General features: G+C 41.9%; 2 protein-coding genes across 8 annotated transcripts; both read right to left on the bottom strand.

Annotated features, from left to right (window-relative positions):
• Positions 1 to 3176: 3176 nt before the first annotated feature.
• LOC103700808 lies at positions 3177 to 9626 on the bottom strand. Of its 7 annotated transcripts, none has more exons than XR_005506522.1 (6): positions 9320 to 9621; positions 9097 to 9226; positions 8346 to 8984; positions 8037 to 8223; positions 6060 to 6169; positions 3177 to 3471 (listed from the first exon to the last, which is right to left on the bottom strand). XR_005506522.1 is itself a non-coding variant. In XM_008782676.4 (5 exons), exons 1-5 carry the CDS (start codon positions 9394 to 9396, stop codon positions 3449 to 3451), a joined length of 1056 nt encoding a protein of 351 aa, XP_008780898.1. In that variant the 5' UTR covers positions 9397 to 9626; the 3' UTR covers positions 3177 to 3448. The 7 variants fall into 7 exon arrangements, 2 of the variants coding, with proteins under 2 accessions (XP_008780898.1, XP_038970383.1); XR_005506524.1 differs by having other exon boundaries at positions 3177 to 3466; XR_005506523.1 differs by having other exon boundaries at positions 6064 to 6169.
• A 4296-nt stretch (positions 9627 to 13922) lies between these two features.
• Positions 13923 to 16098, bottom strand: LOC120104061 (protein arginine N-methyltransferase 2-like). Its single transcript, XM_039114454.1, has 2 exons — positions 15330 to 16098; positions 13923 to 14306 (listed from the first exon to the last, which is right to left on the bottom strand). Exons 1-2 carry the CDS (start codon positions 16018 to 16020, stop codon positions 13993 to 13995), a joined length of 1005 nt encoding a protein of 334 aa, XP_038970382.1. The 5' UTR covers positions 16021 to 16098; the 3' UTR covers positions 13923 to 13992.
• Between the last annotated feature and the right edge of the window lie 411 nt (positions 16099 to 16509).

Below are 16509 nucleotides of genomic sequence, written 5' to 3'. Positions count from 1 at the left end.
CATCAAATAGTGTTTTTTTTCCTGGTAAACATTATTCATTAGTTTTAAAGTTTTTGGGTTTTTTTTTTATGTTACATTAGTTTTAAAGTTCAGTAGCAGCTTTATGAAACCTTTATTACTTAATTTACATGTATGTTTTTCACTCATCCTCATCATCATTATCATCATTGGAAGAAGAACAGATAAAAATAATAAATGAGATTTCGGGTAATTTTTTGAGTCGATCTCTTCTTTTAGATATACTTCACATCCAAGTGTTAAACTATGAGAAATTTAATCAAATTGTGTCGACAATTCGGCTCAAGCTGGTGGAATCCATTTTAACCTTAAATGGGGTAAGTGGTACCTCAATTTGTTTTCATTAGACAACATCACAGCAAGCACTGACTCTAACATATCCACCAACTCTGATGGTCTGACATATCCGCATGACAACTTTTGAGCTGAAAAGTGCAACTTTGAAAACAAAAGTTAGTGGTAAGAGGGAAACCTAATTCATTCTTTTTTAAGTAATGAGACTTTGCAACCAATTTATTTGAGTCGCATCCACATCAACAACCCTTTTTCTGGTTCATTTTCCTTCAAACCGAATAAATGGTGGATTTAGAGGAAAAGGAGATGGATGGGGTGGGAGATAAAGAGGGGATGGTGATGGAATGAAGTAAAGAAATGCCAAACGGGCATGACCGAGACGAAGAAGTGTAGAAATTAAGTGCTAGCCTGGTGGTAAAACATTACTGTTGTGGGAGAGGTGTAACTGGGTCCGAGTGACCTGTGAAACAAAGCATGATTAATAGATCATGCACGCATCATAAACATATATAAATATATGTTTTTATGAGGCAGGTTCTTAAAACATCTACAGTGGTAGTTTTTCTCCCCTGACATTTCTTGTAATGCTGGTGCTTCAAGCAATTGGCTAAGCAATTGAAGATATTGGGAACTCACACAGTGTATCTCCAAGCAAACTCCACCCAACGTAATCTCCCATGGCGTCGTGCATAAAGCAATAATGAGGTAAAAAAAGTTAAAGCTATTGAAAAAGAAAAAAGAATAAAGGGAGGAAGGACTAAGCTCCACCGAGCTCCACTGCGGCAATGAAACAAACTTACAAAGCATCACAATTGAACCAACGAAACTAGAAGAAAGCTAAGGAAAAAGAGACATAAAAGCGTAAAGGCTTCAATGTTCTAGTCCTTGCTTCTTGCATCAAACTACCACCATCCATAAAGAGACCAGATCACTGTCGTATTGACTCACATTGCCCCACCTTCAAAAGCATGCATAGAACGTTAGAATTGGACTAGCACTCAGTATGTCATACACATGATTGATTCAGAAGTGTGGTAAATGTAACCCAATACACCTACTCGCATCTTTTAATTTTATGCAACCTTCTTTTCTGAAGAATGCCATCAAGAAGGGCGCGCACGCACACACACAGAGAGACAGAGACAGAGAGAGAGAGAGAGAGAGAGAGAGAGAGAGAGAGAGAGAGAGAGAACTCAAGAATGACTACTTGCAAATGGTTCACAATTAGATACAAATTGTTTCCATAATACAACAAAGATAGGTACATTGACAATAATTCAAAAATGATCAACAAATTAAACAAGCGTCACCTCACCAAATAAACTCTCTCATGTTCACACAAATGGCATGGAACGCCTACTAACATGTTCATAAAAAACCATGTTCAACCAACTTACTAAACCAACCATGACAAAGAGCACAGCCTGGTAACGAGTCGATAGTCATGCATGCATGGGACTCCCAATCGAGAACTAATACAATTCCCTCTTGCTAGCTGTACCTAAGCTTACGCAGTGCTTGGGCGGTCGCCGGGATCAACGGCGCGGGCCCGCTCCTCGGAGAGGCCGGTGCCGGAGAGCGTGGGGCCGTCGGTGGCACCGCCGCCGTGCCTCGAGGTGTCAAGGGTAGGGAGGTGGCCGTGGGTGCCATAGCCCTGCTGCTTGTAGTCCTCCAGGTCCGAGTACTTCACGTAGGGGCTGCTCTCGAGGGGCAGCTCCTCTATTCCCCTGACTCCCTCCTCGCTCGCCCTTGGCCTCGCCGGTTGCTCGCTCGCCATGTCTTTCTTCTTTTCTCACACAACACACTCTATCCCTCGGGATACATACCTATATAAAAGGCCGGAGGAGAGGGACAATTGGGCGACGGTTTCTTTGACCCCGGAAAGAGTGCAATGCCTCTACTAATTAACCGGCCTATAGAAGAAATTGGAGCTTGCTCTGTTTGTGGTGCTGTTTTTTAGCGGCAAACTGCATTTCTCTGAAATGCCGGTGGACTGCATAACGAGAAGTGGAATGGAGAGAATGTCGGAGAAAATTTTGTGGGAGGAAGACAGAAATGGCACCGGCCAAAGCGGTTGGCTCATGGGGACAACGTTTCGAGAGTTGGGATCCTCTCCAATTCGAGCTTGAGACGAAGGGATCCAACTCCCAAACCATGCATGGCCTGTCCGTATGTTGCAGGGCATCCGAAACTAATGTTTCAATCAAGTCTATGCCGACGTAACTACGTTTGCATGTAAACACCATGCTGACTGGACTATGATTGGCCATGCACTCATGCACTGGCTGTCACGAACTCCCACCATGTTAATATGTAATCTTGGACACGCGGATAGGCAAGCTGGGTTCGTGTTGCAAATTATGAATATAATTATCAAGTTGAAAGATTGGACCTGTCTAGTCCACGTCTAGTTTGGAGTGGCCCGATAAATTTAAAATTGAGACATCATAAAATAACTACAAGAGCCTCTAGAACGCCGCTCTTTTGATCCTTTTTTTTTTTCATAGCTCGAAAGCCAGACCCCGGCCTTCTCGTTCCATTGCAAGAGCTTGTTAATAATGTCCTTGCCTCTTGCATTTGAAAGTGGATCATGCCAACAGAAGTAACTATAGCCTCCATTTATTTGGAGCACTAAGTTGAGGCTGGATATTCAAGTCAAAAATCGAAGAATAAACACGAAAAGAGGAAGATGACAGCATACATTATACATCCTGCATCCAAAGAAACGCCAACCAGGATTTCTAACGATCCATGAATCATCTGCATGCAGTGTGGGCGCATGCAATTTGCAAAATTAAGTGCATCAACAATGGGGATGATTCCATCGCTATGCCTCTTCATGTGTCAGCATGGGATGTTGCATATGTATTCCTGAACTGTCATTTTATGGGAAAAGAATCAGACTGCTCTTAGAAACAGGCACAACAATTGATACTTCTCTGTTGCCATTAGAAGGAGGAGGCAAATAGTGATCTATGGAAAAAAAAAAAAAACCAAAATTTCCATTGCGATACAGAAAACTTTTCACAACAAAATACAGACAAGGCCTCTCAAGACAAGGCTTTCTGGATAGATCTTTTACTAACAAGAAACCTTAAAAAGAGTTGCGGCTCTGATGCATGTGGTTGTCGCGAGCTTAAAAATTGTCAAAAACCTGCGCTGAAGCAAAATTTGAAAAGAAAAGATTGGTCAGACTAAAAGAAACAGCATATATGACATTAAGAAATGTTAGGCTGTATGAAATGCATGCTATGAAAGCCACAGGGTAGAGGTGATCACGGGCCTTCTGGCCCGCCCAGCCCGCCCGGCCCGGCCCGAAAATTTTCGGGCTTGGGCATTGAAAAAGCGCCCATGGGTCGGGCCTGGGCAGGAAAAGCGGCCCGACCAAAAAAATCGGGCCGGGCCTGGAAACTTTTAAAAATGGCCCGGTTCGGCCCGGCCCGACCATAAAACATTAATATAATATATTAAATTTTTTTTTTGAGAAACCCTAGACTAAAGTCCTAAACCAAACCCACCCACCCACCCCCCTCGCTGAGAGCCGCCGCACCCCCCCTCCCTCCCTCGCAGAGAGCCGCCCCCCCCCTCCCCCTTGCTGAGAGCCGCCGCACCCCCCCTCCCTCGCTGAGAGCCGCCGCACCCCCCCTCCTTCCCTCGCTGAGAGCCGCCGCACCCCCCCCCTCGCTGAGAGCCGCCGCACCCCCCCTCCCTCGCTGAGAGCCGCCGCACCGGGAGGAGCAGCGAGCGACGATAGCGGTCGACGACAACGACGAGGCGGTGATCGCCGCGCTCCGCGCCTCCCGCTCCAACATCGTCTCCATTCTCCGTGCCTCCGCCCGCAAGGACAAAGGCCTCGCCGCCGTGGACGCCCGCCTCTCCCTCGGCCTCGACTCCCTGGACGCGGTCACCGAGGCGGTGGCACCGCTCGCAGGCCATGGCCACCAAGGTCCTCCACGCCCGCATCAACCGCGCCGTCCCCCCTTATCTCGACTTCGTCGACTGCGTGGACCGCCTCCGCGAGACCATCGCCGCCGTGACGGCCGGGTGCGAGCCGGCAGTCCTCCTCCTCTTCGAGCTCGATCCCGGCTACGAGGTGCAGGATGGAAGAGAGAGAGAGAGAGAGAGAGAGAGAGAGAGGTGGGGGGGGGGAGGGAGGTGGGTGTTGGGTCGGGCCTGTCGGGTCGGGTGTCGGGTCGGGCCCGTCGGGTCGGGCCTCTCGGGTCGGGCCTGGGACCAGATTTATAAGGTTGGGTCGGGCCTGGACAAAAATTTAAGCCCGATAGTCGGGCCGGGCCGGGTCTGGGCATAGCCATCGGGCCTAATTTCTGCTGTAGAGCCCGGCCCGAGCCCGGTTTTGATCAGCTCTACCACAGGGTATCCCAGAAGACATCCTCCTGGCCCAAGTCTCCCAGATTACTCTTTGGTTGTATGTATTCAATACATAATCTTGTTTCTGCCATGGGAACGTCCCTGCATGTGTTTTTTTTTTTTTTGCCCGCTGAGGGTCCTTAATACAGACCCCATCTAAAATCAACAGCAGCAGGACAACCGACTATTTGTTTGGACAGACAAAGCTTATGTTTCAGTGCAGTGCCTCACTAACCACCCAAATTGAATAGCTTTGAGTTGGTGACTTTGTAAGCTTCATTGTTGTCATTAACCATTTACTCAGATCCCATCCGCCCATCCATTTGATTTCCAGGTGGGCACAAAATAACAGGATGGCAGGCGTACCATGGCAGTTCAACCATTTGGTTTTTGCAAGAGCAATCTCTTATGCATGTGTATTGTGTAGTTATTTGCATGTATCAAAAAATGCAGTGATAGCTAAGAAGGCAATCGATGGGGATACAGTTTGCAGACTTTCTTCTGATTCTTTGTCCAGAACTAGCACTGCATTTGAAAATCAACAATGAAGATCCACAGCATACATATATATCTTGTGAACATGCAGACAAATCATATTTAGCATTTGAAAATCAAATGCATGCTATATAGGATGACTGCAGCAACTATATTCATGCAAACTCTTATTTAAGAACAATTTTCCTTCCACGTCAAGTTTATGGACATGCTTGCATGGTACAAGTGATCATACAACTGAATCATTCCAAAAGATGAGATCATGCAAACTGTTGATGAAATATGGTCTCAGAAACAAGTTTGCATACACATCCATTAATGAGTTGCATTTCATCCAAGCTCACTATCCTTTCACATGTATATCATTTCTCATGAAGTTAAAGCTTTGGATAAGACATGCTCAACTGTAACAACTTCTTGTAAAGTTTTGAGCTCATGAAATTTGACAATGATGCTGAATCACATATAACCTCCAGATGTATAAACTCGGCATGAACATGTATGTGAATACAAGCCTAGAAACAAGATACGGCAACATGACCCTTGTGCTAACTAGCATGAAAGTAATTACCTCAGATGTATGTACATACTTCCGAACCACAAAAAAGTTCCATTTCACATGACACATTTCCTCTTTACATAACTTTTCAACAGATTGTTGTTTCATAGGCTTAATACCACTCATGTCATAGCAGTAGAATTTGCAAAGTTAGCAAAACATGATGTTAAGTAGGGACCATAAAGCTATGTATTCATCCAACTTCTTGCCAGCCCTATCAGTAGCTTTCTATCAATTCCAAGAGTTACACATTTGTTTTTACATGGTTGTTTATGTTTTTATATATGAGTGGATGCTGATATGCTTTGAAGACAAAATAAAATACCTACTGTTGTCAAAGAACAAAAGCTGGAACCTGCACTCCTGGATTTTCCAACTGTCAAATGATTTATCAAAATGTCTATCTCCACTAGATTGCAGTTAGTGCCAATAAGACTGCAAAAAATGAGTATGATAGTTATAGTTTGAACAAAAAATCTGAGCTTTGAAAGTAGACAAGGGACGATTAACTCAGGTCAAACTTGCATTCACATTTAGCATAGATATTAAATCATAATCCAATTGGCGACATATGCAATCCTAATTTGAAAGATTAAAATGGATAAAAAAATGGTGGGCCTCTGGAAGCTAAATAAAGGTCCTTTCCTCCCCATCCAAGCAAAGAAACGAATTTAAAAAAAAAAAAAAAGAAATACGAGAAATACTTTAATTTAAGAAACCACTTAATTATTGAACATGCAAATGCACAATTGTAATGCCTATTCAAGAAGATAATTAAAGTTCAACAACTACAATTTGTTGTACGTTTCGTTAACTTTTTAATCCAAACAAAAAGTGAGAAGTTGCAAAGGCCATGGGAGATATTGTACTGGAAACAGGACTTAAAAAAGGTCAATAGTTTCTTTATTTGAGGGAAGCAGTCAAAATAAGAAATCATTTTAAGCTGAGTGTAAATGGAGAATCCATCCGAAGATAAATGTGACATATAATAAAACATCACATATCATCACAGAAAAATGTTTGTACCTCCAAAAGTGACTTCAGGCCCTCGGGTAATGCTTTGTAAGACATCATACAGAATCACTCATGTGCGGCGCCACAACTTGTACCATAATTTACATCTTTTGTGGTAGACATGCATTGATTATTTTCAAAATCAGTGGAAAAAAACCCAATTAGATCCTCTTCATATATTTATAGATGACATAATTTGGATTTTGGAATTAGATTACTAATTTTGCAATGCAGCCTTCATCCTTGAGTAGGAAGAAGAGGAGTACCATAATCTATAATTCTGGTTCTACACTAAGCGCCCCACAAGTGTTTCTCTCTGTCTATCTGTGTGTGTTTGTGGAAAAAACAAGCCACTCATAAAGATTTCAACCAGATCTTCATATAAAGCCGATCTATGTAAATTTCCCTTGCCAAAAAAGGAATACCTAAAATGGGATCTCAGTGATACACAAAGACTGACAGCAAGCCAGGGTGAGTTGGCCAATAACCAACTCCATGCTGACTCTAAACACAACTTGGTGGGTTTTTCTTGAGTTCAGCTCTTTTAAATTTCCTATGCTCAAGCTTTGTCTACTTTTTCCAGTTTTGTGCAGCCTGACTTGTTCCCAATGATGATGGGCCTACTGACACATCAAATCTTGTAACTGACCTTTTTTTTAAAGCTCGCGAGCCTATATCTTTAAAAATTCAAAACAGTAATAGCAGGTGAACAATTTGCAAACTTAATTTGCATATTAACTAGGAAGCCATGGATGTGGGTCCGCTATTTTATTCAGTTTGACAGATAAGCTTGTGAGATTAATAGTATAGCTTTCAGCAAGCTTGCCCCACCCCAGCCTCATCTCCTTTTAATCCTGATCCTAATTCAAGGCTCAAGCTTGGCTTGTGAGATGAACGTCTGATTGTTACAGCTCAACCTATGAAACTAGATTGAAAGCAAGCTGAGATGGTGATTGTTACAGCTCAACCTATGAAACTAGATTACAAGCAAGCTGAGATGGCTCTAACTCATTAGTATCCCTTCCAAGAAACCTTTTCAATGAACAAAACCAGAACCTATAATCACAATACAAGTTCCCCACCACCCAATCCATTTGTCCAACATCTTTATTATCCAAACTATCTATTAGCACTCCCAACTAGGAAGGTCAATAAACACAGGAATGTTTTCATGTTGAGCACTCATTCATTAAAAAGCAATGAGTATAATAAATAAGAGAATTGCCATGAATAGAAGAACTTCAATCTTGGAAAAGAAACCAAGGGAGAAAAGGGAAGGAAAACTCACCTAGTAATACAACTACGAGAATGACCCAGAAGATAGTTTGAATAGGATGGCCATACTGGATTTGATACTGAGACCTTTGAAGCTGTCTTTGAAGAGCTCCAAACCACCCATTGAGCAGCTTATCATAAGATTCATCACCATAACTACTGAGGCAGCTCTTACTTTTCTCATAGCATGCACCTATTCCCTGTATGATGAACCAGAAAAACAGTAACATTAAATGAAGCAGCCACGATCACAAAAACAATTATAATGTTTTGAATAATTAAATGATTTTCGGAAAATAATAATTAATAAGAAACTCCTCACCCGACTCCATCGATTGTCTCGTAATGGGATCAATTCTTCTGCCTCATGTTGATCCCCACCTTTCCATTTCCTATAGCCATTTTTAGACAATTTCGCCTTAGATGTTGACTCTATAGCCCTTGTTAAGCAAGATAAGCTGGGTATCTTCGGAAGGGGTAAGTTGGGCCGTTCATCAAATGATCTCCTAGGAGCATCCTCACTAGAAACTGAAATCTTCCATACCCCAATATCAGCGTTGGCACTTGCCGTCCTCCGATGCCCTTGCACCTTCTTCTCTTCTGTTTCCCTTCTACCCGACTCATTCAGGAGGAAACAATTCTTCGAACATTCAGCCTCTCCATTCATCCTCAGCTGATTGCCCCCTAATTTGACCTCACCAACAGATGGAACAGTCACCACTTTCTCTAGTTCTGGCAAGGGACAGGACAGGAAAAGAGCAAGCTCATCCCTTTCTCCTTCATCCAATTGAACCCAAGCCATAGCCTTCCCCCCCTCACGTGTCAATTCCCTCAAAGAATTCTCCACCAGCAATATCTGATTCCCAATCGCCGCAACGAATTGGCTGTGCCGGGTCCTCGCGTCCTCTCCGGCCGAGCAAGCCTTATCACTCGACCTAACCGCCCGATCTAACTCCTCAAGCTGCAAATTATAATCCAACAATAATCAAAATCCCTCCTTGATCAGTAATCATTACCAAAAAACCATAGAGTAAATCAAATCTTAGCTTCAAAATTGCAACTTTAGAAGTCACCTGCCATTTTGCAGTCCCGAGGGCCGTATGAAGCTCCCTGAGGAGCTCGCCAGAGGCGTCTTCACCATTGCCGGTGTTGCTAGAAGCCGCTTTTCTCTCGGCAATCCATCTTCTATACAGCGATTCCATTCTGGAAAAGGGAAATCGGGAGAAATGAAACCAAAGATCCTTCGGCGACTAGAATTAGAGGAAGGAGGAGAAAAAACTACACAAAAATTGGTACCTGTCGGCGGCTTCCTGGACTTCCTCGGCGGCGGCGAAGAAGGGATCCTTCTCCCACCGGTCGAAGCACGTAGCCATCCGGAAATCTCTAGGACCGGATTTAGATCTCAGAAGAAGTATTTAACCCCAATCCCAAGCCTAGAACTCGGTTTCTAGGCGTATATTATGGAGGAAAAGGGAAAGAAGCCGATCCATTCGCTCTGGCTTTGGCGTGTGGGGACGAAGAAGACTGACGCGGCGCAGCCGTTAGCGGACCGAGGGGGGCCCACCGGAATTTGAGGGATCTCGCGGCATTCGGAGATGGCCGTGCATTTTTTTACCTGAAACTGACCGGGAGATGACCGGCATGCAAGCGAACCGCACGTGAAACACATATGAAAAATGGAAGGAAAGGAAAGAAAGAGGGAAAGAGAGAGTGAGCGCTGGTTATTTGACTTGGGTTGAGAGCTGACTCGTTTGAGAATCTCCAAATTTCTTAGGTTTCTAGATTTTTATTTTTTAAAAAAGATTGTTTAAATGTTCTATCTTCGATATGCACAAGAGTAATTATGCATTCTTTTTTTTCTCTTTTATTTTGGCTTAAGTACATCCTCTCTTTTTTGAGTTTCTTAATTTTTTTCATAGAATTTTTTTCTCTTTCTCTCTTGCAATAATCATGTAAACAGAAGGGACAATAATAAAATCTTTTAGATCAAAGGTTGCCGCAATTGCACAATTGCTAAGGAATCTAGTAATTGGAGCAAATATTTTATATATTGTAAAGAAAATTTATCGTGGATATAGGAGGTGGGGCCATTAGATTGCTAAGCATTATACTTGCATGTTTAAAGTAATCAAAAATTACTTAATGTCATAAATTTATAATAGGGATTATTGGAAGCCAATGAGATACTTTGTGGTAGAGACACTGGATGCATACAGTCACAACTTATGGAACCAATAATTTACTAATTAGAGGATCGAAAAGATTAGTGTTGCCGCCCTGAATCTAACTCCTAACATCCTGCTTAAAGAGCAAGAGTAGGTATTCTTTTGTAAATTTTATATAAACTTTTCAAATTGACATTTTGAGTTCATTTATAAATTCGTATATCCTTTGCTGCCATTAAAACGCTATCAGGGATTTTTGGAGAATCTTTTTCAAAAATATGATGAACGCAGGGATAAATAGAGCACCCACTTCCTCGTTTATAGGAAAAACTAATTTCTTTTGAACGCTTCTTTATCTTATCCAAAAACATAGGGATAACTAATTACTTTTTAAGAGATAAATTTTCTTATCTATAAAAATTAAGGATTAACTTCTCCTTTGGTCGCCCTGTTTCACCCCGGCATCCACTATATTTTATTAAGAACATGCCCTGTCAAAAGATCTTATCATATGTCCTGAAGGGAGATCTTATTAGTCATCCAAACATGCCCCAATATATATATATATATATATATATATATATATATATATATATATATATATATATATATATATTATATATATATATATATATATATATATATATATGCAAACTTTGTTTTCTTGATTCACATGGCGTTTAGAATAAAATAATGCTGTTTTTTCACACTGTTGAGCAACTTAATGATTTTTTTTAAAAAATGGTAATAGATAGGTAAATGTTGATAGGGTTGCAAACAAATTGGGTTGCTCATGAGCAGCTTAGGCTCAGCTTGCTCTTGGCTCACTTGAGCTCAGTCACCTAAAAAACAGCCTAGCTCAAATATGTTTTAAAGCTTGGCTCATAAATGAGCTGAGCATGAACATAGAGCTTATTCAAATATAGTAAAGAAGCTCGGCTTGGCTGATTAAAGCTCGGCTCAAAGCTTAACCAAGCCGAGCTAGGCTCGAGCAAGTCTTGTTGAGCCCAGCTCAAGTTTGTGCCAAAGCTCGAGCAACTTATTTATAAGCCAAGCCAAGCCCAAGTAGAGCCCTACTTTTTGTTTATTGGATGATATGAGAATCAAGCCCTAACAATGTCACCACTTCAACACTATACTAAGGTTGCCTATGGCATCTTCTAGGGCTAAAAATCAATCATCCTTTTAACGATGATGATGAAATGGTCGGTTCTTCCTCGATCATGGTTGAAGAAGAAGCTACAAATCAAGAAGAAAACCAAAAAAGAGCTCCAAAGAAAAGAACAACACTCATCCTCTAGATTGCCTTTTTTCTGTTTCATAATATCCTTTTACTCCCATTTTTAGCATCTTGACTTTTTCTGCTTCATAACCCAACTTTGTACTATAGGATTCAAATACGTAAGCCCTTGACATGGCAACTGAACTTTTGCCATCCAAAATGCATGAATAATGCCATGTAATGGTAAGAGAGGATTGATGAACTTTCCATGCACGCATAATGCAAGCCTTGGAGCATCTTCCCTCCATAGAAGAAGTCCACCTTTTTTTTTTATATATAAACAAAAGGTGATGTTATCCAATGCCTCTCCAGCATATCCTGATTTCACCCTTCCAGGTACACTAGGTAAGTTGTCTAATCCAGTCGACAGATTTGTCCACTAAAGAGCCAGTTTTGTTTTGGTAGGAGTAATAGCTCTGGTTTGGAGAACTGGGAAAGTGCAGACTAGTTCATGGTCTCCCAGTATACGATCCTCAGAAAAATCAGACTTTTATTCAAATTGGGCCCTGGAATTAATGTTGAGATTAGCACTCATATGAGTCAGCTTTTCTAATTAACCTGCTCCAGGAGACTAATAAATGCCAGTGTATGCTAAAGTTTGACATAAAATGATCCTATTATTTAGTGGTAATACAATCTGCTGATCTGTTTAGCAATAATTATTAATAATAGCAATTTCAGTTAAGGTCTGGTCGGCTGCAAGAAATTTTATGGAAAAGAGAGGAAAAAAAAAAAGAACGGAAAATTGTGTTTCCTCTCTGCTGCTTGGAATGCAGGAAAATTTGGATACATTTACCTCTCCAGAGAAGTGTGAGAATACCACTGATTTGATTCAAAGAACGCATCAGTTCCTTTTGATGAGGCATGATAGGACCAGATGAAATGATTTATGAGGAAATTCAGGAGTACAGTGCCACTGTCATACTTATAAAACAAGACCATACAAAACAAATCCTATAGAAGTGTTCATATTCCTAATGTCAAAAACAGAGGAAACTTTAGGAGTCGAATGGCACTGTTAGTTATTCATTTATTTGAGGAAAAAGTTTTCAAGGAATCAGGGTGCACATTTGCACCTGCTAGGATTCTTATGCTTGTCCGCTAAAATACAAAATGGTGACATGAAGCCTAGATCCCCAGGCAAACATAGAATTTTACTAACCTCTTTTTTTGAGATCAGGAGAGGCGACTCGAGGATCAAAACGGTAGAGGGCAAAGAAGAGGTACCATCCAAATGAAAGTTCGATGATGATTTTTCTGACTATTTATTACTAGAAATCTCACAGCATAAAGGTCTACCAACCACTCAATCAGAAACTGGCAGGGGAAGCCAGTTAAATATTGCAAAGTAAATATTTAAGTTTTGGGGCATCTGCATCTAGACATCAGTAAAATGATGGCATCACTGCCCATATACTGGTCAAAGACTAGGAGAAAGACATCCAGATGATGAGGGAAGGACTCGATTAGGCATTAATGATATATTTTTTTCTTCACCCTTTTAAAGAAATGCTATAATTATCCAAGAAAAAGGGAATTCTAATGGATGCAATCTTTGTTATCAAGCTGTTGAGAGCTTAAGTGGAACATGAAAAGGCTTCAGTCAGCTAGTTTGTGCTTACACAAGTATGGATTTCGTTACAACTCAAATAGTATTAAGCAGTCTGAAAGAATTCTTCTCTAGATAATCAAGTTGTCACTAAAATGGTCAAAAGCATATTGTGCCACAAGAAATAAGTTTGTATTTGGTCCGGTCACAATAATTATGTAAGAACATAAACTATGATTCTTGTTCAGAGTTGTCTGACAACCTCATTTAATAAATCCTATCATATACGTTTATTTTTGGATAATATAATGTAAACCAATGAGATGAGAACCTGGATGGATCCCAAATAAAAACAACATATGGAGCATGACTCTTTAAGGGATCAGGGATTTGAAATGTCTCTGGTCCCAGCTATAGTTTTCCCGAAAAAAGAAAGAAAGAAAGAAAGACAGAAAATAATGAGGCTACAAGAAGTGAATTGAAAGGTGAAGGATCTTCAGCAATATGAACAGAAACTGATCATAGAAAAAGCTTAAAAATTGTTGTTGAAGGTAAATTCTAACATGCATAAAATTGGTTTAACCAAAGGGCCAAAATCTCCTGCTGCTAATTGAGAAAAATGAGCATGATATCTAGGACTTCTATGGTGGTTTTGGGCATTTCGGGTTTCAACTGCCAACCTGGTTCATGCCATTAGAAAAAAGAAAACTTTATAAGCCTATAAAGGAAATAAGACAGATGCCTCAGTAAATAGTTCAGAACACAAAATTAAGCCCAAATCTAATAGATGGCTCCTGTTGGTCACAGTCAAAGTCGCATTTTAATCAGTTCATCAAATAAGCTTCCAAGTATATTTTATCAGACTGCATTTCTTTAAGTTAAAGATACCAAAACTATCCAGCATGCAGCGGAAGTGCATATTTTATACATGCCTCAAATTCCAAACAGTTAAACATTCGAATTCAAATTAATATCATTCAGAATCACATGCTGCCTGACAAACAGGGAGGTAATATGTGTCCAGCTGCCAGTATTTGTGTTTCACACCCTCCCAAACCTCCTCCGCCAAGCAATCTTTAACAGGCAAGGGAATGAATTGTGTAGAATATCCTAGATTTCCAAGTTCTAGTGAAACTAACTGACAGTAAACTACATGGAAAAATGCATTACCACCACAAAGGCCATTGAAGTATGAATAGATTCCTCCAGGTTTTAGTAGCCTAGGGAGGTGCTGGTGAAATTGCCTCAGGTCCTCATAGTATTCCCCATAGGTGTCGAAGAATATTCCTGTACAGGCACAAATGTTTCATTAGACTTTAATTTTTCTTCTCTTTTTTTTTTTTACTTCAAAAATCAGAAAAACGCACATAAGCCATCGAAACATAACTTGATTGCATCTACAAAGCACTCCATCAGTTAAGTTGTTAATAAGAAAAAAAGGTCACCAATTGCCATTTCATCGCCAAAAGATGGCGAACCAATGAGAGGTTAATACTTGAGAACGATGACGTTAAACAGAACGTGCTACCACAGAAATGTTTGCATGCAAGCTATTAAACTAGAAGAGTCTACAAGTGTTACTATTCCTTTTGCAGGTGACTAAAATAAGTTAATTCCTTTCTCAGATGCCCTAGAAGGGTTCAACATTGTGAATATGATTCCATTATCACGTATTTATTATTTATCTTCTTATCTTCTTTGTTTTTAACATCATAAATATTTCATTTCTGGGGGGAAAAGATCTTGAGCAGCAATGAATGAATTCATGCACATTATCTCTAGCCCTAAATACTAGCGGCGGAGTCAGTAATTCACATCCTGGCATAACTATGATGGTTATTGATTCATTCATTCCTTATTCTTAGGTTCCCTCTCCCTTAAGGTCGAGTTGGCAAACATTTCTAAATTTTATTTCATATTTCTATAGATCGCCTACAATATCACTCTTAATGAACGACTTCTTTGTAAGATAGTAAAATAAATATTCAAGAAATATATTTTAACGGTTGCAGTAAGGAGATATTTTAGAAACAAAAATCGACTAAGCATGTAATAAAATATGAGTTTTTGTAAGAGAAATCATTTGTATCTAAATAAAAACAAATTTAAAAAACAAACAAGAACCGTGAAGAAACCTTCCCACAATAAACATGCAAGGAGCTAAACATGGACAAGAGGGGAAGATAAAGTTCTCCTATCCATGAATTCTTGTTGCGAGATCGGGGAATGAGATTTCCTCTTCGCAGGATTCAGAAAACACGTAGAGTTTTATCTATCAAAGCGATCAAATTGAGAGAGAACAAATCTTACCATCGTAAGATCCGAGCTGAGAGAGGACATCTTGCCACCTGCCAAACACGATCTTCACATTCTCCTTCTCTCCCCACCCCAGTCGAAGCATTCGGTCACGAACCTCCGGATGAGCTTCCACGATAGTGTGCTCCAGAGGCTTATACCGCTGAATAGCCTCATCCACGAGGCCCATCCCGAAGCCTATATTAAGGACGCGTCCCCCGCCGCCGCTCCCACAGATGGCCCTCGCGTGGGCCTCCATCAGCGGCCTCTCCCACGCCATCATCACCGCCTTGCTCTCCGCATCCATCAGCTTATCCTCGCTGAAGGCGACCCTCTCCTCCAGATAGTTGGAATCGCCACCGCCGCCGCCGCCGTTTTTGCGGTCCGCGCGGGCGATGGTTCCGAGGACGAGCTCGGCCTGGATGGCGGCGTTGAGAAGGGCGTCGAAGGCGTCCTGGTGGGAGTGCTCCATGGCGAGGTCGCCGGCGGAGAGGCCGGAGGGAGATAGGGCGTTCCAGGGGGCGCCGGCGGCGAGGAGGAGGCGGACGGCGTCGGCGCGGCCGTGGCGGGCGGCGTGCATGAGTGGAGTTATCCCCTGGGAGTCGAAGTAGGATGGGTCGGCGCCGGCGGCGAGGAGGTCCTGGATCCTGGCGGAGTCTCCGGCGGCGGCCGCTTCGCAGAGGAGCTCCTCCGGTTCCTTCTCCATTCTTTGCGTGCGGTCTCGAGTTCGATGACAGGAGCGAGGGGGAGAGAGAGAGAGAGAGAGAGAGAGAGGCGGCCAGGCGGGATTGCAGTTTTAGGGCGGCGGGGGGTGGTGGGGGGGGAGGTGGGGACCGGGACTGTTCCACCGGGATGCCGGCCTAGATCTACTTCTAGACCGGGCTGGCCCGGCGTCTTCTAATTGTGGGCCGGCCTACTCGACGATCTCAGGGGCACATCGCGAAAGCCCAGCTTTTAGCCGCCGGTGCTAAACAAAAAAAAATACCTCTTTAGGATACCGATAGCAATGCTTTGAACAGGAGATCACATTCAGAGTTTAGAGAGTACCATGCCTACCAGATTATACATATATTTCGGAAGACGAATCGAGCTACTGATTAGGTCGTTGCTCACCATTTTGAAAAGATTCCCTAGACCCACTTTGAATCTGTTCTTCCATCTTTATGGAGTATTTTATTCCTTGACTCTGATGGCA

Source organism: Phoenix dactylifera, chromosome 16 (genome assembly GCF_009389715.1).
Source record: "Phoenix dactylifera cultivar Barhee BC4 chromosome 16, palm_55x_up_171113_PBpolish2nd_filt_p, whole genome shotgun sequence".
Lineage (NCBI taxonomy): Eukaryota > Viridiplantae > Streptophyta > Magnoliopsida > Arecales > Arecaceae > Phoenix > Phoenix dactylifera.
Note: the sequence above shows the minus strand (reverse complement) of the source record. Positions and strands in the feature narration are given on the sequence as shown.